General features: G+C 37.1%; 1 protein-coding gene across 8 annotated transcripts in view; it reads right to left on the bottom strand.

Moving 5' to 3' along the window:
* Sclt1 (sodium channel and clathrin linker 1) overlaps positions 1-26,623 on the bottom strand; it is a 129,581-nt gene that overhangs the window by 71,333 nt on the left and 31,625 nt on the right. For all 8 annotated transcript variants that reach the window (XR_007834617.1, XM_051185673.1, XM_051185676.1 and 5 more), the window contains 5 exons: positions 26,035-26,157; positions 24,159-24,224; positions 19,170-19,240; positions 6,058-6,148; positions 2,504-2,595 (listed from right to left, as the gene is read on the bottom strand). Coding sequence is in view for 7 of the 8 variants with exons in the window: in XM_051185673.1 (XP_051041630.1) it covers positions 2,504-2,595; positions 6,058-6,148; positions 19,170-19,240; positions 24,159-24,224; positions 26,035-26,157 (443 nt within the window). In the remaining variant the exon portion in view is untranslated. The remainder of the gene's footprint in view (positions 1-2,503; positions 2,596-6,057; positions 6,149-19,169; positions 19,241-24,158; positions 24,225-26,034; positions 26,158-26,623) is intronic.

The following is a 26,623-nucleotide window of genomic DNA, read 5'->3' as shown; positions in this document are numbered from 1 at the left end:
TGGGAATAGGCTCTGTCAGTAAAAGTACTTTCTAAGTAACCATGAGAACTTGTGTTTGATCCATACATAAAAGAACCTTAGCACTATGAAGGCAAGGACAGAAGGAACCCTGGTGTTTATCAGCTAGCCAGGGTAGCCACATATGGGAGCTCCAGGGTGTATGGGAGACTTTGCCTGAAAAAAATAAGATAGAGAACAACAGAGGAAGACACCTGATGTTGAACTTTGACCTCCACAAATATGTGCTCATGTGTGTACATGTACCTAATATCATTAATTTTATTTGCTAAAATAAAATTTCAGCCATGATTTAAATAGCTTAAGTATTAAAGTAAGGATATATCACTAGACCAGGAATACAAACTGATATCTAAAATAAGACATAATTTTAGAACTGGTATCATGTTAAAAACTACTGAGTTTTCAAAAGGAAAAATATATTCTTCCTGCTTAAATAAAGTGTTTTTTTTTTTTCTTTTGTTTGTTTCTTTTTCTAGACAGGGTTTCTCCATGCAGCATTGGAACTTGGAACTTACTATGTAGACCAGGCTGGCCTCTGCCTGGAGTGCTGGGATTAAAGGCATGTGCTACCACCTCCCGACCCTATTTAAGTAGAGTTTACAACCTAATTTTCAAGCTATGTTGCTCAATTGGCACAAGGAAAAGGAATTAAGTGAAAAGAACTAGGACCATTTTGATATGCTGTTGTTCTATAATTCAGTAGTCTGTAGAACAAGAAGCAAGAGGGTATTGACATTTGAAATCTGTGGGGGTTACAATGATAAGAGGAACAGCTAGAATTTAGTGGTTGGTGCCTGAGATACTAGGCATCTCATTCCCTCACAAAAGGTGAATGGTATTGTTGTTATTTACTCTTATACTATTTGGGGGCCTGCTACCCAGATCCCAAATAAACACACGGTGTCTTATTATTACTTATAAATGTCTGCTTTAGCTTGGCTTGTTTCTAGCTAGCTTTTCTTAAATTATCCTATCTTTTGCCTTTGGACTTTTACCTTTCTTTACTTCTTACTCCATGGCTTGCTGTGTAGCTAGGCGGCTGGCTCCTGGAGTCCTCTCCTCCCTTTCTTGCTCCTTGATCCTCTCTTCCCAGATATCTCTTCTTATTTATTCTCTCTGCCTGCCAGCCCTCTCTATCTATTGGCAGTTCAGCTCTTTATTAGATCAATCACATGTTTTAGACAGGCAAAGTAACACAGTTTCACAGAGTTAAACAAATGCAACATAAAAGAATTCAACACATTTGTTCATTATTAAATATTTCACAGCATAAATAAGTGGAATACATCTTAAAATAATATTTCACAACAGTATTGTCAAAAAATACTACACTATTTTATAATGGTTATGAGGGAGAGATCAGTGACTGCAAAATGGATGAGAAGGGCAACTGGAGGAGTTAAGAGTTCCCAAGACTAATAAGTCTGGAAAGACTGGTACACTGGTAGCTTGACATCTGGGGAACAATGAAGGATCAATCTGCAACTTATAGGGCTTTCCTGTCACATTAAACCTAAGAAGCAAGAACAATCTACAGCATTCAGCTCTTAGAGATAATTCTTCTTGCAAGGTTTATGGCCTGAGAACATTACTGAATAGTTAACATTTTCATTGCCTTCTGTTCCAATGGTTATTTAGACCTTAAATGTATTATTTGTTAAAACACAGAATTATGGAGAATTTGGGGGAAGTTTCAAATTTCCTCAGATAGAGTTAGAAATTTTTAACATTTTCCCCCCGGACTTTCTGTTTCTAAAAATAACTAGAAATACTTCAAAATCTGTAAGCTTACATCAAGAAGACTGAAAATGAAGAGGTCTTTGGTGATATAGTATTCTAATAGAGGTCACAATGGAAACCAAGTTAGGAGACAAAATATTTTTCCTCACAAATTCAAGCCCCTGGTGCCAGGAAAAAAGCTTATCTATCTTCTTTCGAAGAAACTTAGAGCTAAATCTACTCATTCCTAACTTCTGGATTTAATTCCAACTTGTCTAAATTGCAGTACTGTTAGGTAAGGCAGAGATAGACTGGGGATTTCTCCCAGGTTTGGACATATTATACATACATAATTGCATGTATATCTTTCCATTTACATATTTTTTTTCTTATTGTGGGTGAGTGCTCAGACCAGAGTCAGGTTTTATAGATGGCAGCACTAGCAACGATACTAATCTAAAAGCCACGGTAACCAAGAGTTTATTTCTTTTCAAAAAAGTTTGTTTTCTTTCAAAATTGTGACATGAATCAATGCATGAATATATTACATGAATTTTTGGTTTTGGTTTTTCAATACAGGGTTTCTCTGTATTGCTTTGGAGTCTGTCCTGGAACTAACTCTGTAGACCAGGCTGGTCTCAAACTCATAGAGATCCGCTTGCCTTTGCCTCCTGAGTGTTTTTTTTTTTTTTTTTTTTTTTTTCCTTTTTTCTTTCTTTTTTTTTTCATTTTGATAGCACAGAGACACAGTTAGAAGCATTACCTTGACTCTAACTGTTTTATACTGGACTGTAACTGCTGTACTCGTCTATCCGATGCTTCCTCTTTTCCCTGGGCAGAGATAATATCTTCCTCCTAGAAAGTAAAGACCCAAAGCTACTTGAAGCATCTCATACTATAATACACAAGCACCATTTTACATCATGATGAACGCAGCAGACTACATAGTTATGTTACTAGAATTCTAATATGTAGAGATATATTTTGTTAAGTAAACACATATAGTACAAAGAGTTTGGGGACAAACTTCATCACTACCATATTAGACAATCAAAAGAGTACTGCAAATACATTTCTGGCAATGTTTCACAATGTTTCCATTGCACATCCAGCAAAACAAGGCAAAGGTTCCTGTGTGGCCATTCTGCTGTTATGCTTTTACCTATTTCCCATGATCTATTGAATAACACAGGGCATTTCCTGACAGAGAGATACTTTGCACTATCAATAGGTTTTATTTAAGTTATTTTCTAGAAAAGCTTCTTGCCTATCCTTGTTTGCCTTCCTTTACAGTTATCTTTGAAAAAGTCTCCCCCCTCCCCCCCCAGGCAGGGTCCTCCTATGTAGCATGGCTAGTCTAGAACTCACTGTATAGACCAGGCAGACCTTCAGTTTGGGGCAATCTTCCTGTTTCTGTTTCCTATGTACTGGGATTACAGGTGCGCTCTACCATGTCTGGCTTAAGGGAATCTTTTTATAAAAAAAATTTCCAGCATATTTAGAGATACTATTTTGAATTTACCACATGTTGTGATTTATTTCCTTTTCTGAGTTGTTACCTAGTACCATTTCCTTTGGCCTCACAAACATCTCTGGGGGAAATAGCAGAAGCAGGCATGGAGGTACATGTGGGTAATCCCAGCCTTTGGAGTTTCCAGATGGAGTGAGACACTGAGCAGCCTGAACTTCAAGAGATTCTACACCAAGAAACCACACCAACCAAGCAATAAAAAAAAAAAAAAAAAAAAACAAAAAAACCTCTTTCTGAATGTTCTGAAATCCATTCTTCTGGGCACAAATTCTGCTTATTTGGAATGTCTTGCTTTCATTTTAAAACACAGCTTTCCTGGATAAAGAACCCATTGAGAGCTGTTCTCTCTTTCAGCACATTCCACACACTGGAAATGTTTTCTGCCTTCATAGCTTCTCATGGGAGAACGCAGCCATGATTCTTACCAACCTTCCTTTGTCCAGGTCACCTGTGTCTGCTATAAATAAATGTCTTTTTATTAAGACTGTATATCAGTGTCATCATGTTTCCATAAAGATGGTTTTGTTTGTTTGTCCTCTTTAGGGGTCATTAATATTCCTGCTAATGTTTTCTCCTAGCTTCAGGTTGTTTTCTGCCCTTGTTCCACTTTCCTGGAGCTCCAATTGCCCCTATATTGGAATGGTTCATATTATCCCACAAAACACTTAAATATTTGAAACTGGTTCTTAGACAAGGGAATTTCTAATGTTCTCTGTTGAACTTCCTTGCTTATCCTGACCTTTTGAATCTATTTTTGGGCCTATCTAGTGAACTTTTTCCCCCCAATTACTATAAAAGCTCTAGAATTTTTATTTTAAAATTGTTTTCTTGTTCTCAATCAAATTCTCTACCTTTTCCTTCATGTAGACTTTATTTTACTCTAGTTTTTTTTTTTAAACCAACAATAAACAATTCCTTGAGCAGTCTTCTTTTTTTTGAGACAGGACTTTATACAGTAGTACAGGTTGTGTAGCCAAGGATGATCCTGAACTTCCCATTTTCCTGCCTCTACTTCCCAAGTGCTGGGGTAAAAGATGTGCATTGCTATGGCCTCACTGAATCTTCCTTCCTTCCTTTCTTTCTTCCTTTCTTCCTTCCTTCCTTCCTTCCTTCCTCCCTCCCCCCCCCCTCTCTTTTGTAATGCTGTGTGGAGACTGGAGACTGACTCTAGCGGTTGCTCACTATTTAGTTACCTTTCTTGGTGCTGTGACAAAAATCCCTGACAAAAATATTCAAAAAAGGAAGGAAGGGTTTGCTTCAGTTTTTGTTTGTGGTTCTAAGTTCTTCATAGCAGGGATGATATGGAGGCAAGACCATGAAGTAGTTAGTCATATTTCATCCTTAGTCAAGAAGCAGAGAGAAATAAATTCTGGTGCTCACCTCACTTTCTCCTCCTTATTCAGGGATTTAGCCCATGGGATAATGCTGTCCACATTTACAGGGGGTCTTCTCATCTCTATTAATCCAACCTAGAAATTCCCTCAGACATCAAAATTGTTTTTTTTTCCCCCAATGGGATTCTAAATCCAGTCATGTTGAGAAGATTGAGCATTGCACCCAATGATAGGCAAACAAATCACTGACTCCAACCCACCTTAAATGTAAATGTAACAATCAATTCTGAATGCTCTGTCTTCAACATTAAACAACCAGGTCCACCAAGAGAAAACATAGATTATACTTTCCTGTCTAGTAATTTTTGATTGAAAATTGGCTATTCTCAACAATATACTGAGGACTGATATTATGGACTACGGTGAGGTGTTATTCAAGTGGGAAACATTTTTGCTTATTATGTGATCTCTGAAATTTGTTCCACAGTGTACAGCAGCTGGTATCTATGACTAGCTCTTGCTGATTTCCACTTTAGTTTTTATATAGGCAGGTCCTATGGAATGTCCCCAACATACACAACCTGATGGGGCAGAGGTAGGGTTTACTTTCTCTGTGATTTCCTTGTTATTAGAAATTTACTTCTTGTAATTTCCAACTTGGGAGTTTGTCCTCTTATACTTTAAATAAGAAGATAATCTTCTCAGGCTCAATTTACACGTACTTCTAGAATGTACTTGACCAATGTCCCTCTACCTTACTAGAGTGACCTTTCTCAGGTTTCAGTCTGCTCTTGACTCTCCATATGTGAAACCTGGCTACCAGGCATAGGGTTAATAAGAATATGAACTGAGAGGAATTGTTACTTTTTCTTTTGGTCCTCTTGTGGTCAGCATGTCCTAAAATGGCCACTGGCTTTTGTAGGCCTAAACTTTGATTTTGAGTGCTTAAGCCATTATAAAGCTATTTTTTGAAGCCAAAGGTGTGGGAAGTAAAATGGCAGAACCATCAGGTCGGAAATCTAAAACTCTAAAACCTAAGAATTCTTATTTCATTTGTTCCTATTTTAGAATGTTTTCCATGCTAAAAAAAAATTATTTGTGGGAGAGCTCTTATATCTCTCCATACTACTCTATCACTATAGGAAATCTATATCAGGAAATAAGGCTTAGATAGTAATATGGCTAGTAACTCACAGAACTAGAATTTTTAGTAATAATATCCATTTAAATCTAAAGCCTGACATTTCCTCAGTATCTTTCTAAAAGTTCCCTATAACTTAGGGAAAGAATCAGCCTATTACGATAATAAAACTTTAGTATTAGATTTTATTTTATTTTCCATCTGAATAGAAGTTAAGTGAAACTTGCCTGTAAACTGTTTATGCTATGTTTTAATTCACTTTGCTAAACTCAATGGAAATAGTCTTAACTAAATTATTGCCAATGCTATACCTTCTTCAGCATCTGTTCTTGAAGACCTTCAGTCACTTTAGTTAACTCTTCCACTTTCGTTACTGCAACTCTCAGATCTAACTTGGCTTGCCTGAGGAAGAAAGTAAATTCATGTGTTATGTTAGAGACCATAAAGAATGGAAAGTTAAAAATCTAAATTTAGTAAAATCATTACTAATGTTTATGTAACTAAAAATGCATCTCAAGGGTAAATTCTGAATAATTTCCTTATTGCTAATAAAATACATGTAAAAGTAGGTAAGAAAATATAGCTAATTATAGAGGAGTATAAAAAGGATTATTTTATTTGGACAAATTACATTCAATATACAAACAATCCTGTGTATTTAATGAAGAAAAATTTGATCAACTTTAAACAAGAATTTCAATATAGTAAGAATTAATTATGCTTTACTTTCTTCAATTTATCTAATTAAAAAATATTGCTGATTGGCCTCTGTGACAATGAACTTAAAGCTTGAAAATCTATCAGTCCCTTGAGCAAAGATTATAAAACTGGGTAAAACCTAAATACTCATAGCAACTTGGTTTTCTTACCTTCAGAAAGATTATAATACTGCTTTTTCTATTTGTTTCATGGGTTGCTGAACAAGTGAAAGTAAGGTACATTAAAAGTGTCCAATAAGCTTGAAAGCATCTGTTGGGAGAATCTCAGTGTGCTGAGTTCAGTGCTACTAGTGATGAAATCCACCTGACCAACTGCTCTGAGAACAAAAATTCTCTTATTAATAGATCTTTTCCTTATTTTGATTTTAAGTAATCAGTCAGCTTCTAAATTGTTTGTCAAATTCATATTCCTCATTGTTTTTATTGTCCAACATTTATCACTATTATTACTTCCAAGGACTGATTTCCCCAATCCCTCTTTCTTTCTTTCTTTCTTTCTTTCTTTCTTTCTTTCTTTCTTTCTTTCTCTTCCATCCATCCTTCCTTCCTTCCTTCCTTCCTTTCTCTTCCTTCCTTCCTTCCTTCTTTTCACTCCCACCCTCCCTCCCACCCACCCTCTCTCCCTCCCTCCCTCCCTTCTGGCCTGAACAATAAGCCTCTGGTTTCTGTTCCCTAACCCCAAGTGTTGAGATCATAGCCAGGTGCCACCAGGCCCAGCTTCAGGCTTAAAATTTTACCTTAACATTTATTTCTAGGTTTCTCAGACAAAATGGAAAGTTTTATTCTCATTTTTTTTTGAATAAAATTCTATACTGCTTTATAAGGGTAAAAGGTCAATATTGTCAGCCCCAAAGTCTCATCTCCTGCCAGTTCCAGTTCCTCCCATGCATTGTTTAACACAGACCATATATATATATATCTCACATGTGTTCCATGAGCACACTCTTGATTTTTCCATTTTTATTGTACAAGTCTCTCCCTGTTTTCCTAACATTTACCTAATTAAAGTTTCCACTTGTCAAGTCCTCATTGGTTTTAATCTACATAATATCCCAAGCTGCAATCATTATATTACTTAATTCCTTGCACATTAACAGATCACACTGCATTACAATGAAAACTATATGGATTCTTTCTTGTGGTATTACGGTTTCATAGAAGAGGGATACAACACGAAGGCAGCTATTAATTTTAACCTCTTTGGAGACAAGTAAGAGCACAATAAATGAGTATAAAGGAGAAGATGAAAACATCAGCTATTAGCACTACTTCACCTTCATGTTTTACTCTTTCAATGTTCTTGTATGGACAATCCTGGAGTAGTGATTTGTGGAAGCCTTAAGAACACACACACACACACACACACACTTTCTTTAAAGCAGATCTACTACTAGTATAGAAGTATTGTACATCTCCTATTAGGTTGGACAGGCTGGCCAGTGAGCCATGGTTCCACCAGTCTCTATCTTCCTAGCACTGGGATCATGAGCATGTAGCACCCTGCCTAGCACTTATAAGGCTTTCAGAGATTGAACTCAGGTTGTTCTCATGCTTGCATGGGAAGTCTTTACTAACTGGGCAATCTTCTTAGCCTCATAAAATAAGAGAAATAATTTTCCACCCAGAATCAGAGTATCTGCTATTGAAAAATATAATGTTTAGCTAGGTAAGGTGGTACATGCACATAATCCCAGCACACAGGACGCTGAGACTGGAAGATAACAAATTTTGTGCCAGCATGGACTACTGTAGTGAGGTAGTCCTTCTGTAGCACTGACCACGCCCATTGGGGGGTGGAGCTATGGGCGGAGGTGACCTGAGGAAGGAGGTCGGAGGGGGCCAGGAAGGCGCTCTCTTTCTGGCGTGACTCGGACAGGAGAGGATCGGGTTGAATTTCCTGGTGTTCATCTGTCTAGGTTGTAAGTTATTTCTCCCTGAATAAACATCTATTCGGCCTATTTGTTTATCCTGACCCTTATTTACCGCAATAGACTACTTAATGAGTTTTAGGTCAACTTGGAACTACAGAGCAAGACCTTGGCAAAACAAAACAATAAGAAACCCAAATAAACCTTTGACCTAATAACTCAAATTTTGAGGACAACAAAGCAGATCAAAGCTAAATATATGTATTTGGGAAACATTATTATTGACATTAATGAACTTAGGGTAGATGTAAGGAAAGGAAAGGACTGAGTAAAAGGAATAGAAATTTAAGAAATACCTATTTTCAGTGGGTCTGGTGGAGGAAATCAGTAAGACAAAGGAAGCCGAGAAGGCGCCCCAAAGGTCAGAGAAGAAAATCAGAAACAAATATAAAATAGAAGAGGAAACTCCCTAGTAAGTAAATTAGTGAGATTCATCAAGGCAATTTCAGAGGATGGAAAAGGAAAAATACAACCTGAGCAACCGTCAGCAAGTTCTGACATAGGAGGATTCAAAAAAAAAAAAAACCTGCAAAAGAGAACTAACCCTTAAGCATACAAAGCATACAAGACACAGTTATAGAAATGATGAGAAGCTACTTTCCTACCTAGACAGACTGGATGCTAAAGGAGAAAGGATGTTCTCTATATAGTGTTAGACCCCATTGCATACTGGGGAGGAAGGCATTTTTTGCTCTTCTAGAGATGAGGAAACTGAACTTCATGCACCTAGCAACCTGTCAAACCCTTCATCAATAAACAGCTGCTAGTCTGAATGTATCCGTTCTCTCACAACCCATATGCTAAAATGCTGTGAAAGTACAACACTCAGATAACCTCATGTGATGGTATTAGGAGGTGGGATATTTTGGGAGGTGATGATATTATGATTGTGGAGACATCAAAAAATGGGATCAGCAGCCTTATTAAGAGGCATGAGGGGGACTGCTTGCCTTTTCCACTTATAAGAAGACTCATCAAGAAGGTGCAGTTTATAAACCAGAGTCCTCGCTGGACATGGACCCTGCTGGTGTCTTGATCTTGACCTTGCCATCCTCTTGAACACTAAAGAAATAACTTTCCAACCTATTTTACTTTACAGTATTTTGTTAAACAGCTAAACGGACTACAGCAGCGCAGGGCCGGAATGTAAAGGTAGGGCTGAGCACGCAGTCTTTGCTTCTCACACAACATATCATATCAAAGCACAACCTAAAAAGGTGCAAAAATGCAGAATATTTGCCAAAGACAGTTATAAATATCAGTAAAAAAATTTTAAATAAATAGTTTTGTTTTACCTTTTACCAACTCCTGAAACAAGAAATCTTTTTATTAAATAGTTGCTGCTAAGGTCTACTCATGACCCATGTGCTCTATAAGTAAAATGGGGTTATTCTTTGTTCTTCAAAGAGTAAGAAAAACAAAATTTTAAAAATAACATATAATCATCCCTTAGATAACATTAAGGTTAAACCTTGTGAAGAGAGAAAAATGTCAGGAAAGCCCTATTCTCATCCTAGAACCTGTTTTGGTTTTCTATGCTCAGAAAGCTAGCTGCCAACACATAAGGAACTGTCTGGCAATTCTATGACTAAGCACATCTGTTCAAGGCTGTTTCTCACATGGGAAAGATTCCAAGAGACACCATGAATCAAAACTAGTGGTACATGGATTCCAGATTTCCACAGCATTTTATAATAGAAGACACAATATTATTCAATTTGAAGCATGAAACATCTGAGAAAAATCTGTTATCTCAGTTAAAATAAAACCATTACCTGGCAAAAGTACATTTTAAAAATAAGCAGTATTTAAGTTACTGGCACATACTTTTGGAGGAAAAAAGCATTCATTTGTAAAAATGTCTTGAACACAATGAATATACATAAACTCCAATTTACATAATTTATCTTTCACATTCTATATGATAGCATGAGATCAAGAACTGCATTTGTATTACACCAGTTTTTATGTTCTTCAATAAAACCATTACTTATAAATAATTTCATGATCAGTTTTAAACTGTCTTGGATTTTACTTAAATACAGAACTAAACATTTACCTTTATCACTTATTGAAGTTTTGAGATAATTGGTAATAAAATAGACATAAAGGGAAATATATCTTAAAGGCTGGATCTATAATAGAAAACACAGAAAGTCTTCTAATATGAATGGTACAATGCTTCTACTTACTATTAAAATGATTGATCAGGTGTGCTCATTTGGAAATCACATTACTAAGTAGTCACCCATTCCTGAATAGCTGAACAAAGAGATAGCACAAAAATTTTCTGAATAATGAAAGCCTAAGAAAGCAGTTGTGCCTCTGAAGGGACATGAAGAGAAAAACCATATAAATAGATTGGTGTATTTTATCCTCTCAATAAAGGACAATTTACTTAATTTGATAATCATTCAAAATACTTTCTTATCATCTTTCATGAACTCTACAGGTTAGGGAAATGAAAATGTACAAAGTTACATATAATAAAGTGTTAATACTGTAAGAGACTAGCATTCTGTCTACAATTTGTACTATAGAAGAAGCACATTGGGCTGTGAATGAGAAAAAAGGATTTAGAAAAGGTTATCTAAAATTGTGACACTTGAACTGAACTTTTAAACTTGGGAGGACATTAGTTAAAGGAAGGAATTTTAGACAATCTGAACAATTAGAGCAAAACAAGCTACAACATGGCTTGTTCGGAAAAGTGAAAACAGTTCAGAAAGCTTAAGTGAGAAGTGGCCTGGGGACATGGAAGACTTATTCTAGACAGTCACTAACATGAAGTAGCATGATCAAATTTTATTTTTGAAAGAACATTTTAAGAAAAGAAAACGAAAGTGTGGGGGAGGAAGGGCAAATGGAAAAGTCAGAGGGGCTTTCTGCAGTGGCTTCCATGGGAAAGGCTCAGCAAGGGCAGCAGTAACAATAGTGAAAAGAAAGTGATACACAGCAGGGGTAGTGGTGCATACTTTTAGTCCCAGCACGGGAGGCAGAGGCAGGCGGATCTCTGTGAGTTTGAGTCCAGCCTAGTCTACAGAGCTAGTTCCAGGACAGAGTTCAAAGCAATACAGAGAAACCCTGTCTCAAAAAACAAAACAAAACAAACAAACAAACAAACAAACAAAGTGAGACACTTTAAAAGTAGAGTTGGGAAACAGAACAAAGTATGATACCTCCTGCTTTTCTGAATCTGCAACTGGGTGTCACCATTTACAAACAGAATAAAGGTTTGAGAGATGGTTAAACAATGTGTGTGTATGGGTGGGGAGGGGAGTGTGTCACATCACCCATAAACTTTTAAGAACTTTTTCTGGCTTCAGAAACCATGTTATATAGTTAAATCTACAATGTTTGGGAGTGGTACAAAGGAGTAAAGTCAAGGTTTTGCTTCTGTCAGATAAGTATCCTATCCCTGATTTACACACCCAGATCCTCATTCTAGTCAACATTGATTAGCAAATTACAAATTCCTTATGTAAAAACAATACCAATGCATATTAATGAGCTGCTAAACCTAATTTAAAAAATATACATTAACTGGAGATTAATATAGGGCACTGAACAAGTCAAATCCACAGTTACTTAAAATTATTTTAAATAAGTTACTTAAAAATAGTTTTATCTCTTGTCCTCCCCCCGCTTTTATTTTTTCTTAAAATACTCTTTGAATGACACCCACAGGCCAGCCTAGTGCCACTAGGCCCAGGTGAAAGACACCCATGGGTCAGCCTGGGTTCTCACAGTCCAGACTGGCTAAAGACATCCACAGGCCCATCTGGCACCTGGGAACACTGGGTGAGTAGGTGTCATTATGATGAGCAAATATATGGTGGAGAAATGGATAGACAAAGAGAAGTTGTTCATGTGCTGTGGAAAGAGGCAGAACTGAAGAAGTGAATTTGTGAGGACAAGGCCAAGATGGGTGGCCTGTTTGCCACCTGGGGCCACCCTGATGCTTGGACCCCAGGCTGCTGCCAAGGGCCATATCTGGGTCCATGATACTGCTGCAGCCAGGGTCTGTGTTGACATCCATGACCCACATTGCCCCCATCTACCACAAGGATGCCCATAGTCTGGGTCACAACCTGTGGCCATTTAGTGTCTAAGGATTATGCTGCTGCCATGGGCCATGCTGATCTGAGTGGTCTATTTGCCACCCGGGGGCATGATTACATCCAGGCCTGAGCTGCTGCCAAGGACCATATTAGGGTCCATGGCCCTTCAGCAGTCGGGATCTATGTTGATGTCCATGGCTTCAGGAACTACTGAGGGCTGCGTGGATGCCCAGGGTTTTGGTCAGCAACCTGAGTCCATGTTGGTGTCCAAGGGTCATGCTACTGCTGGTTCTATGCTGAACTGGGTAGCTTGTGTTGCCACCTGGGGCTATGGTGATGTTGGGGCCTGGGTTGCTGCTGAGGACCAGGTCTGGGTCTGTACCCCTACTGTAGCCAGGGTCTGTGTTGATGTCTATGACTCCTAATTGAAGACCTTGCCACCGATGCCAGAGGGCTGGGCTGCCAGCTGGGTGTTGGTATCTAAGAGCCACATTTCTGCTAGGGCCATGCCAATATGAGTGGCCTGCAGTGCCACCTGGTGACAGTGTTATCTGCTACTACCAAGGACCATTTCTGGATCCATGTTCTACTATAGACTGGGTGTGTATTGATGTCCATGGCCCATGTTGCCACCAAAGCCCACACAGATGTCCAGGGACTAGCCCACAACCTATGGCCATGTTGGTGTCTGAGGGCCATGCTTTATGAGTGGCCTGTGCTGCTACCATGGGGCAATGTCTGGGTCCTTGCCCCTTCAGCAGTCAATGTCTGAGTTGACACCCATGGCTCCTGTTACCACTGAAGGCCATGCAGACGCGGGTCTGGTAAGCCATGAGACCATGCTGGTTTCTGAGGCACATGTTACTGCTGAGTCCATACTGATCTGGGTGGTCTGTGCTGGCACCTGGGGCTATACTGACAGCCCTGAGATGCTGCCTACTAGGGCCATGTTTGGATCCATGGCCCTGCAGCAGCAAGGGTCTGAGTTGATGTCTATAGCTCCTGTTACCACTAAGAGCCAAGAGGATGTGTGAGGTCTGGTCAGCTACCTGACACCATGTTGGGGTCTGAGGGCCATGCTGCCACCAAGGCCATACTGATGTGGGTGGCCTGTCCTGCCAATGGAGTCACCCAATATTAGTGCCCAAGTCAAGAGCCATGTCTAGGTCTGAAGTCCTGCAGCAGCTGGGGTCTGTGTTGATATCCACAGGCAGTGTTACCACAGGGGGCCATAGGAACCATACATGTGGAAATCTGTGGGCCATGCTGAGCTGGCCCTGTCCTTCACTGGCCCTGCTCCTCTCTGGACATTGCAACAGGAGAGCTGCCTCCCTATTCCCTCAGCACTAGGGAGAGATGGCCACATCCCTCACCACTGTGTGGGAAAGCTGGCTACACCCACTGCCTGAGGTGGAGGCAGTCCCAGAAGCTAGGACTGACCAACTCACCTACCACCGGGACCCATCTCCTGGGCTATGACTTTTGTGAAGGGACTGATTGTGCAGAATGATAACTATAGGATCTCTGTAACTTAGGGCAGAATGATAACTGCAGGATCTCTGTAACTTAGGGCATCAGCAGGAGCTCTGAGAGGAATTCCAGTGATAATAGTGTGTCAGAGACCAGAGGCCTTGAACCAGACCAGTGACTCACTGCAATGAAGGATTACTGCTTGACACAATGTAGCTACCAACGCCACTAGGATGAATAGAGAGGTGTTGGAGAAATGGGCAAGCTGGAGGAGTAAGGTGGTTTTGCTTGTTTTGAATCAATTTGTGGGGGTTTCTTTTGGGGAGATACTGCAGAGGTGAAGGGTGGATATGGAGGGACTGGGAGGTGAGCAGGTTTGGGGTGCGTGATGTAAAATTCTCAAAGAATCAATAAACAATCATTATTAAAAAAACTCTTTCAAAAATAAAATTTGATCATATCATTTCATGTCAGTGACTGCTCAGAATGACATCAAGTCTTCTGCTTTCTGACTTCAGACCGTTCCTCATTTTAATTTTCTGAACTATTTTTGTTAAGGTTGAGAGGTTAATATGAACCCACATGCCAGTGTTTCAGGCCATCTTTAGAGGAAATCCTTTGCACCAATAAAACCCACCATTCCTAAAAGATACATACATACATACATACATACATACATACATACATATAAAAGATATATATATATATATTCATTCATTCATAAAATTTTAAGATACGGTATCACTGTTAGAATTCACTATGTTGAGAAAGCAAGTGCAGCCACAGAGAGTACAAATTTCCTGAGAAACAGAATAATGGTGAAAAAGAAAAAAGAAGGAAGCAGGAGGCTTTTGAGAAACAGCAAAGTGACACCTGGAACACTTTACACTGAAGGGTTAAGGAGGGCCAGGTGAATGAAGACTGTGAAAAAACAACAGCCTCAACAGTTTCATTTGCTATGGCAGAGTATCACCAAAACTCAAAAAGGAAAACAAAAGAAACTTTAATTAGATATTCACATGATTTCAGTTTTTGGAATCATATGATCAGACAACAAATGAAACTATGTTTCAGTGTAAGTACAAATGTGTTTAAAAAATTTCTAGTTTACTTTTTCTTGGCATGGTAATAGAGAGCATTTCAAAACTGAATTTTGGTAATGTCAATATGCCCATCATTCAGAATCTGTCAAACTTGAGAGCAACATCCTTTCCCTCAAAGAAGCATCTGCTTATCCTTATGTTCCTTCAAATCTGTGGCAGGAAAAGCAGGCATAGTTTTATGTATACAACTCTGAACTGCTTAATTTTGAACTATAGAATGCCATTGATAAATATTATGGCAAAATTGCTTACGGACAGTGCAACATTCAATACCGTTTTTAGGCTTCAGAAAACCACAACTAGCATTCTCATTCTCAACTCATTTAATCTCAAGATAGACTTTTCACCAAATGTCCAAAAAAAAAAAAAAAAAAAAAAAAAAAAAATCAAATAAATCAACATATCCACTCATCATCCTTTCTTTTCTAATCCTCTCTCTCTCTCTCTCTCTCTCTCTCTCTCTCTCTCTCTCTCTCTCTCCCTCTCTCTCTCTTAATGGCTGTGAATACTGTCAGAGAGCCAGGCTTAGCAACTCATTAAGATTAGCAATGAAAAGACAGGAGTTCCAACTTGGCCTTTCCTTGAGTATGTTGACAGTATGAGACAGTTCAGCCTTTGGTTTGGTTTAGTTTCTGTATGATATTAAGAAGTTAGAAAAATGGCCATTAAGATGCTGTCTGCCAGTTCAACTAGTAATAGTTTACCTTGATCTTTAGCCCCTAGTTCTCCTTTTTCCCTTTAACATGGGATTTTCCATATCCACTTTATTTCTCACTACATGACTGAAGGTCTTTATGAACCAATCTCCTCACTCAACTTTCTCTCAGGATCTATCTCTGCATTCTCAAAGGAGTGCACCACCACTGCCTGGCTATCTCTGCATTCTAAGTTATCCTATTATGTTGCAGATAGTTTTACTTGCAATCTTTTCTGAGCCTTGAATTTAGAGTTAAGCACACTGTTAGCTGAGTCATTGTTTTCAACTGTCATGTCAATGCTTTCAGTTGTGTTTGGTGGTCCCTCTTTTCTTTGTTTTGTAAGCTCATGTTAAACCGTAATATATGTTGCTAGTGCATGTTTTTATACTAGATCCCTATTTGAGTAATATAAACTTTGTTTTTTAGATCTACGTTTTGACATTTAATTATCTATTTATATGAAATACACCAATGCTTGTTGTTGATGCCTTATTTTCCATACACACAATTACCACATATTACTCACTGTTCCCTTGGTGATGAACAAGTAGGCTGCCTGCTGCTTGGGGATATTTGATCACACTGTGAACCCCATGTTTGCATTTGCATTAATTAAATAAGATCAACCTTGGGTCAGGAGGCTGAGTAAGCAAGTAGCTGACTGAAAGTTATCATAGGATAATAGAGGGCATTTAGAAGAGTTAGACAGATATACAGGAAGTAGTCAGAAGGGATTTGGAGTGGCATGGTTCTCTAAGGAAGATGCCAGCAAGAAGAGAAGGTTAGCTAGTTGTTACTTCGCCTCTCTGAACTTACAGGTTTTCGCCCTAGCCTTTGAATCTCCAGTCTTCTTCACAAATAGAACAATAGAGATTTAGTTAAAGCTACCTTTAGTGAGTGGCAGTGACAGGGCCAGTGCCTGCAGGAAAAGACTTTCCACCAGGCTGTGCCTGCTACCCGAGAAGCAGGCAGGTAACTGCAGAGACACAACTGCAGTTACTGGCTAAAATAGCAATAGACTGAGGTGTGGCCACTGTACTGTATCTCAGCACCTGCACTTCCCAACTTCTACAAATAGCCACAGTCCATAGAAACAATGACCAACTAAGGGAATAGAACTGCTGGAAATGTTTGTATTTTAGAAATACATGTAATACTTACTTTGTTCTTGTACTTTGCTTCTAAATTTAGACATTAAACTTCAGAGTTAAACTATACAAGAAATCATATGGATTTAATAGACATCCAGAAACTATTCTACCCCAAAGCTGCAAAGTACAAATTTTTGAATGATTAGTGAGTCACTAAGGGAATCAGGAATGAATTAAAACAATCCTTAGCATCAAATGAGAATGAAAGCACAACATAGAATCTGAGGGAAACAGAAAAAAGCAGTTATAGCAGAAAACTTTGTACCCACAAATTCCTACATTTTTAAAAAAATGAGATCTGAAATAAATAATCTAATAAAACGCAAGGTCCTAGAAAGGCTTACTTCCAAATCAGCACAAGGAAATAAATGATAAAGACCAGAGTTTAAATTCATGAAATGGAAAACTAAAAGAATACAAAGAATTAATCAAACAAAGAGTGGGACCAATAAACTGACAAATGTAATCCTTAGAAAAACTGGTCAAAAGACCTATCAATAAAATCAGAGATGACAGGGGGGATAACTAACAGTGAATATTTTGGTTTTGTTTGTTTGTTTTGTTTCTTTGAGACAGGGTTTCTCTTTGAAGTCTGTCCTGAAATTACCTCTTGTATACCAGGCTGTTCTCAAACTCAGATATCCACCTGCCTTTTTCTCCAGAGCTCCAGAGCTCCAGGATTAAAGGCATGTGTCACCACCACCCAATGAATATTCTGAATTTACATTATAATAAATTAGGACTTTGGGAGCACCTTCCCCATGGAGGGTTACTCCCTTAGCCTAGAGGCAGGAGAGGGCCTAGACCTTACTCCAAATGACTTGACAGAGTTTGATGATACCTCCTGGAAGGCATCACCCTCCCTGTGGAATGGGGGGGAGGGAGTTGGGTGGGAAGGGAAATGGGGGGACATGGGAGGGAGAGGGAACTGGGATCGATATGTAAAATAAGAAAAAAATAAACATTAAAAAAAAAAAAAAAGAAAGAAAGAAACCACTAATATTCCCATCTGTAGCCAACCAATTAAAAATGCTCTGACTCTGGGAAATTCCCCTAATGGTTCCTTAAATGTCAACTAATCAGGTTGACCCGTACCTACTGATGTCATTCTGTGATTATTTTTTCCTTTGAATTGTGGCAACAGACAATGGACTACACTCCCTCTGGAGGCTGCTGCATCAGCCTGCTAAACCGAGTTCCTACCAGTAGGAATGAATAATAAAGCCTTGCACTTGCAAAAATAAATAATTAGAAAAAATCTATTTGCTATAAAATTACTTATCTTGTTTTTGTTTTTATATGTTATTAGAACTGAGTGTGTAGCTCAGGGGCAGAGGACTTGCCTAGAGTTTGCAAGGCTCTGGGTTTGATCCCCAGCAATGTCACTCTCCTCCATTTCCAATCCTACCTTAAATCCTATCTTAAAGTTGAATGTAGCTCTGCTTCCCTTATTCCTCTTAATAAGTGTACAGTGTTCCATGGATGACAAATGTGATCTCTCTCTCTTTTTTTTTTAATGAACTTTGATACAATTTAAGAGTCATTTGAGAAGAGGGAAAATAAAGGAATTGCCTCTACCAGATTGGTCGCAGGCGAATCTGTGGGGAATTCTCTTGTGGACCCAGTCCACTGTAGGCAGTGCCACTTCTGGGCAGGTGGTCCTGGCTGTGTAAGAAAGGTAGTTCAGCACACCAGAGACAGAAAGCCAGTCATCAGCATTCCTCCACTGTCTCTGCAATTCCTCCCTGCCCTGACTTCTCTCAGGGATAGACAGTGCCATGGAAGGGTAAGCATTTAAAATAAACCCTTTCTTTCCCAAAATGCTTTTAGTCTGAAGTTCTTTCATAGAAATAGAAAGCAAACTTGGGCAGGAAGTCAATGGCTATATGTACTAAGTACATCTTTCTCTTTCCAATCTCAGTTCCCCACTCCCCTACTGGTACATCCTATGATTGATTACCTGCTAAGAAACAACAGGTTTTGGTGCTCCTTTTTTTTTTTTTTTTTTCAGGCAGAAGTCCAGTGAAAGATAAGTGGTAGGAACACTTTTCTAGGGAGTTACTTTTCTGTTGTAACATTGGTTTACTACTATCCTTCCACACACATGCTATAGTTAACTCCTGACAGCCTCAGTCTCTTCTCATTAGCTGATGCTCACATATATGGAGTGTTTCTGGGAAAGGCTTAATAAATAGGAGGAAGAAAATACTTGGGAAAAATCTATGGCTTTAAAAGGAAGTTCCCCTGAATGGATATAATTAATAATAAAAACAAAATTCATGCCTGAAAATACCTAAGATGTTTTCGAAGTTTCTCGATCTCCATACTTTGTTCGGTTACTGTTTTCAGGAAGTGTTGGTTAGTCTGCCATAAGAACAAATAAAAAACATTCAGTATTAGAACATTTAGGAACTGTATTTCTTACATATAAACAAAAAACAAAAACAAAATAAAAAAATGGTTAGATTCTTGAAAATTCCTACTTTTTTTGAGAGTAACCTTGAGTCTCTCCTTACCTTTACTTCTATGGATCCTGTTCCAAGCTACCTGACCCTGAATTCCTGTCTGAGGGCTTTCTTTGGCTAATCTTTTACTCACCTACATGTGTAGAAAACTGAAAAAATGTTATAGGTATTAGAACCAATGTTGAATCTTATAAAACAGTCTAACATTATTGATGGGACTAAGGTATTAATAATGTAAATCCCTGTGTTCATGGGTGGGACAAAACTATGACTATATTGGGATTAAGCTCCAGAAACGGTTAATTTATCTGGTTAATTTTTTAAGAATTGAAAGTGACATGTGTTTATTGCACAGCTCTTGGAGGTCAAAAGCCAACTTGTGGGAAATCAGTTCTCACCTTCTACTGCATGGGTCTCAGAGGTTAGATTCAGGTTTTCAGTTTTAGCAGCACTACATTTATCCACTGAGTCATCTTTTTGGCCCAATTTATTTTATTTTAAAGTCAATTAAAAAAAAACAAAAAAAAACAAAAAAACAAACAAAAAAAAAAAAAAAAAAAAACAGAGTCTTGTTATATAGCCTCGATTGGTCTCACACTTTCCATTCTTCTGACTGCTTCTGCAGTGTTGTATTTTTGTTTGTTTGTTTTATTTTCCTTATGGGTATTAACTATTATGGGTTTGATTATTACATCTACATGTAAAAAAAGTGCCTCAATCACAATTACCCAATCTGTTATTTCTTTGTCCGTTCTCCCCTTTACTCTTTTACATCTTTATAATCCCCTTTAAAATTAAAATATGACATCATTTCTTCTCTCTCCCCACCCCTCCCATATCTATCCTGTATTTCAAATTCATGGTCTCTCCATTCTTTATTTGTGTGTGTGTGTGTGTGTGTGTGTGTGTAAGTGCAACCTACTAGGCTCATTTACTGTTTATATATATATATAGTCTTTTAGGGATGGCCACTCGTGATTGAATAACCATTTAGGATGCTCACCTCTGGGGAAGACAAATTTTCTTTAAGTTGCTTTCAATTACCTGTAGTTATTCATCTAGGGGATATCTGTTAAGTCTATTTGGCCCCTTGTATAATTTCACTCTGAAGTTTGTATTAGCCTTTTCATCTGGATGGTCTACTACTAATATTGAGTGGAGTACTGATATTTCCCACTATTATTACATCCCTTTATATCAAGTGATGCTTGTTTATGAAACTGGGTACATCAACATTTATTGCATATATATAAAGAGCAGTTGCATTTTCTTTATGGATTGTTCCTTTACCTTTTCAGAATAGTTTTGACTTGAAGTATGCACTGCATACATGGGTTTCTGATGTTGTTAATCGTAGAGGATTTTTTTTTCCTGAGTTGAACGTGCAGGATTTGTTGCTAATTTGTATTTGTTCATCGTTGCTCATGAAAATTTATCCTTAGGTTTCATGATTCTCTTCTCCTCATTTCTGCTTTGGAATCTTTGAAATATATTCCTTAGTGCTGGCTTAGTTGTCATGTGTTGCTTTCAGTTGTGTTCATCTTGGAAGGTCTTTATTTCTCCATTGATTTTAAATAACTTTTTGGATATGATAATCTTAGTTGGCAGTTATTTACTCTAAGAGATTGAAATAAATCATCCCATGATTTTTTGGCTTAGAGTTCCTCCTGAGAAGAGCTGTCTGCTGTAATTCTAATGAGTATGTCTTTAGGAGCAACTTGGGATTTCACTCTTATAGCTTTCACTATTTTGTTTTTGTTCTGTACTCTTGGCATTTAACAATAATGTGACAAGGAGACATTCTTTCTGGTACTATTTGGAGTTCTTAATGGTTCCTATTCTTGGATTGCCATATCTTTTTGTAGATTTGGAAAAGTTTCTGCTATAGTGAACATGTTTTATACATCTCTTTGCTTCTTTAAACCCAGCTCCTTCCTTTGCCCTTAAGATTCTTCAGTTTTGCTAGTTACTGAAAACTGTGGTAATTATTTTTAAAAAATATTGCTAACTGCTACCAGGAATTAGTTCTGTAACTTCTCTTCAATTCCCAATTCTATACTTTTATTTGATTTATTAAGATTTTAATTCCTCTCTTTGAATTATCTTATTCTTTCAGTTGATTTAGACTCTTCCAGTGAATTTGTCAAGCTCATGTACAGTGTTCTTTAGCGCCATAATTTATATCAAGAATTAAAAAAAGTGTTTTCTTTGATTACAGGTCACATTTCATGAATGTTTTGCATTGACCTCAGTGAGCATATTAATAAGAGTTACTATTATATTCTTTATTCCTTTTCTAACACACATACACACATACACACACACAGAGAGAGAGAGAGAGAGAGAGAGAGAGAGAGAGAGAGAGAGAGAGAGAGAAAGAGAGAGAGGAGAGAGAAATCTCATCTCCTTCATTTAGGGCTGATTTCTGAAGAATTATGTGGTTCCTATGAAACAACTTTGTTTTTTCACTTTTTTGGGATGACTACGGTTTCTAGACATGAAAGAAAACTGAAATCCTCCTGGGCTCCAAAGACTGACACCTTACAAGAGAGACCTACATTAATTAGTTAGTCACAGGTTTGGGAGGGGTCCTGGATTATTTTCCACACCCTAGAAAGAGTGGCTGCAATAGCTTTTGTGTACTTGCTCTGTGATAAGGGCAATACTCTGGCATGCATCAGTCCATATCATAACCCCTTTATTCCTCCCAGTCATCTACACTGTGCTGGACAAAGCACCAAGACTGACACTAGACTGTAAAGCCCTAAGAATGCTGGATACAAAGATCTGTTCTTTCCTGAAGGAGGAAGTCAGAGTTGACCTTTCATTCATTAGCTGGTAATAAGAAAGGTGATGGACAGAGCCATTGAAATCTACTAGTCCCAGCAGCACCACACTGCCATTCTCTGCATAGTGGCTAAACTGTCTAGGAATTGTAATAACTCCAGGACTAACAAGATAGAAGTCAATCTTTTGAGAGTGAGGCTCTCGATATGCACACCAATCTCTTATTTCCTGTGGAGGAAATTGGGAGTTAGGGAGTCTTATTTTTTATTATATCATCCTATGGTGCTACACTGCCTGGTTTTTATCTTCTCCTGGGATGCATAAACTTTTCAGTGGGTTCTGGATTGCTAAATCAATACGTTTGTGGAGAAAGGAATCAGGTCTTTCCTCCAGTTTCACTCCAATAAACTTTATTTACACTACACTACTTACTTTATTGTGCATCGACAAGAGCCTTTTTCAATGGGAACTGCTTGCCTTTTATAGGGACTGCTCCTTTTTGTTTTGATCTTGACTCAGATTTGCTCCTGCAACTAAGCTCTGAATGTTCTTTGATTTGTACACAACTGTTTCATGACAGCCTTGTTGTTAATTGATACCCACTATATACATTAGGAAAACTGTAGTTCTTGTCTGACACTATTAAGTTTTTCTTTTTATAAAGACAGGATCACATCTCACTATGTAGTCAAGCAGGGTCCTAAACTGAAAATGAGTTGTCTACCTTTGCCTCTGACTCATGAATGCTGGGCTTAAAGGTACCACCATCATTTAATATACCCCATGAATACTCAAACATCCTTTTCTTATGACTTTCATTAAAAATATTTATGGGTTATGGGTTGAAACAATAAGGTATCTGTAGTAAGAATACCAAAGAATTATATAATTCCTACAGTTCTGGGAGATACATTGAGATTATTACATAATTTTTACATTAGGTTAAAGTACTAGTTTCCATGTAGAAATATATCATTATAAGATTGTCTTAATTACAGAACTCAGCAATCCTTTTGCCTTGGAATATTTTACTTGAATTTCAAGACTCCTCAGAAATATATTGAAAACACAAACAAACAAAACAAAACCACACAAACAAACAACCTATGATTAGGAATCCCAAATATTAATCAGGTGTGGTGGATCATGTCTACAATACCAATATTAGGTAAAGTATGGCAAGAGGACTGTCAGAAGAATGAAGACAGCCTGGGTAAATGCAAGCTAGCCTAGGCTATAGTAAGAGCCTATGTTTCAAAAATAACACAAACAAACATGGAGATCCTAAATGTTAATATAAGTAGAAGACACTTGACGAAAGGATAATAAAATAGTGCAATAAAATGGGATGACTTACTTTTGATGACATAACTACTTTCAAGCATAGGCATTATTTAGGTATTAGCAAGAATTAGCAGAGTAACTAGGGAAGAATGAAAAGCAAAGGGAGGGATCACCCAGAGCGCTATAATTCTATTACTCAACAATGAGTAAAAATAAAATTCCAAGGATGTAAGGAAAGCAAAAGGAAAATAAGAGAATGAAACTAAGAGGCTGAATTACATTTGTTTTAGAAAAATATAGGGGAATTTATATATATATATTAAGGTTAATAATGATAGTTAATTTACAGATAGTTCTTAGTTTAATTAAAGAAACCATTCATTCAAAGAGTTACGTTATTCTTATCACATTGTTGGCTGTGTGTAATAAGAAACAATAAAGATTAGGTGTGTGCATTACTTTTGAAGGCCTGATGGTCTAGATCCCTGTACTCTTTAGTGATTTTGCCAAATAGCCTTAGAGTTTTCTGATTAGGGTATAACTCAAATGCATGATGGTTATATCTTCAAAGGGTACTCTGAAGTATGTTTAGTTACTGAATATGTAAGAAGATCAGAAAAGATACTGTCTATATGGTTTAATAAATACAACATGATTTTTAATTTGATGTGAATAAGCATAAATAAATATAGTTACAGTTTCTAATTTGTAAAAAGTAGGTACAGGAAATGGTTATTTCCACTTACCATTTCTATGTTTTCATTAGCAACATGAAGTTTCTTGGTTAGTTGTTGAAAATTATTCAGCTGATCCTAATAGGAAAGTAAGGTGAGTGAGTCCACAGTATTTTGTTTGTAGCCCATACTTTAAAAAAAATTTAAAATTAGGTTCAAAATCAGATACTTAAATTTGTATGATATCAGCATTATATCTTCTATTATGTGGCTTAGTAGGCAAATAAAGAAGAAAGAACTTTTAATGATCAAAAATTTAGTCAGGCGGTGGTGGTGCACACCTTTAATCCCAACACTTGGGAGGCAGAGGCAGATGGATCTCTGTAAGATCGAGGCCAACATGGTCTAATTACAAAGTTATACAAAGAAATCCTGTCCTGAAAAACTAAATAAATAAATAAATAAATAATAAATAAGGAGGCAGTGTGATATTAATGATTTGTTTTATGTAAAAAATCATTTCTACAAGTTTATTCATTGGTAAATACTATTTTAAGCATAAAATACATGCATTTACAAACATTTGTTAACTGACTAGAAATTTCAAAAGCTAGACACATGCATGACACTGGGAATTACACATTCAAACCTATTTAAATATATAAGGTAAACTGTGGTTATTTTGCAACTGTTGTAAAGTCCCCATATTCAACAAGTTTAAAATAATCTGATCAGGTCATATGGTCCTTTAAAACATTACTTGTAGAAATAACATAAAGTTAGAACAGGTTGTTAACATGTTAGTAACAAAAGTAATGATTAATAGGCAACCAGGGAAGTAGAGATGAAGTATTATTTATAAAGTTATTTACAAAAAAAATGAAATGATATAATTACAGGAGAAGAATGATCTTACGTGAAAAAATTTACTTTTATTAAAAGTATTTTATATTAGAGCTGAGAAGTACAAGTCTATAGATCAGATTATATGTGTTATGTGAAACCACAGCATGGATAATAAAAAAAAGGCAACTTGTAAACTAGAATGTCATATAAATACCATTAGAAGTACACAAGCAGAAATTCACTATGATGATAAGAGTATTCACAAACTTGAACTAGAAGAATTAATAAATCAGAGTTAAGATAACCCACTTATTTAAACAGATAGTTCTTAAGATCTATTGAAAATGCTCAGAACTGTCATCTGTCCATAGTACTCAAATGTATTTAGCAGTAAAAGAATGAACAGAAAAACAATAAAAGCTGATTTCCCAATGGGTGGTCTTTATGAAATAGTTTTGTTAATAGAGGTATAAAGCAAAAGCTAGATACCCAATGTAAAAGCACTCTTGCTTTAGACAGAAAGATGTCTTCAATAACTAATAAAACTTCTTCCTATGATAAAATTGTATTATAATTTACAGTCAACATATTGGACATCTATTTTAGTAATAGTGTGAATATTGCTATTTGACAGTGTTGTCACTGTATGTTTCTCCATTCACTAACTCAATGAACAATTTTCGTTTTTTATAAATTGACTTATATTTCTTCCCCAAACTAATACACCTTTTATTTCTAATCACATTAAAAACTTAACATGCAGCTGAGTGGTGGTGGTACATGCCTTTAATCCCAGTGCTTGGGAGGCAGAGGCAGGTGGATCTCTATGAGTTCAAAGCCAGCTTGGTCTACAAAGTGAGTTCTAGGACAAACTTCAAACCTACACAGAGAAACCCTGTCTTGAAAAAACCAAACAAACCAAACAAAAAATACAACATTCACTGAGGCAGTTCTTTGATTACTCATGTTTAAAAGATTCTGAGATATATTTGTTAATTAATTAAAAAACACAAGACTTAGAAACGTCTCAAAACAGTTTTTTCCCCATGATTTTTATGATTTCAAACTGAATATTTAAGAAAATCATGAAACATACGTTTACCTTTTGCTTTCGATTTTCAAAGACATGAATCTGGGCTTCAGTCATATGTTCCTGGTAGAGTTTCCGTACACTTTCCAACTCCTGAGAAGCAGTCTGCCAGAGTTCCAGAGACCAAGCTTTCTCCTATCAAACAAAAAATTTGATAGTTTATTAAAGTATGAGCAGGCTACTTACTGATAGTATAAATGGATCACATTGTTTTACAAATGGGTTTGTGTAAAGTTACGAAGTAAAACTAGAATGTATATAAAGATGGTAGTTGTGCACTGTTTAATGATGGGAACACTTTCAGAGGAATGTACTATTAGGCAGTTTAACCATTATGTGACCATAACAGATATACTTAATACAAACTACAATGGCTACAATCATTGCTAGTGATGCACTCATAGAGAGTAACACTCTCTATGTCCATCATCGACAGAAACATTATTATGTGTCTCTATAATAATACTCACGATTTAAAATTTTTAATAGTACTTTAGAGAACAAATTTAAAACTAAAAATTTTCTTATTTTGAAATTTTAGTTATATTTAAAGGTAAAATTAATGTTAGCAGCAGTACATATTGAAAACCACTGTACTTGT

The sequence above is a fragment of the Phodopus roborovskii genome, unplaced genomic scaffold, assembly GCF_943737965.1.
Source record: "Phodopus roborovskii unplaced genomic scaffold, PHOROB, whole genome shotgun sequence".
NCBI lineage: Eukaryota > Metazoa > Chordata > Mammalia > Rodentia > Cricetidae > Phodopus > Phodopus roborovskii.
Note: the sequence above shows the minus strand (reverse complement) of the source record. Positions and strands in the feature narration are given on the sequence as shown.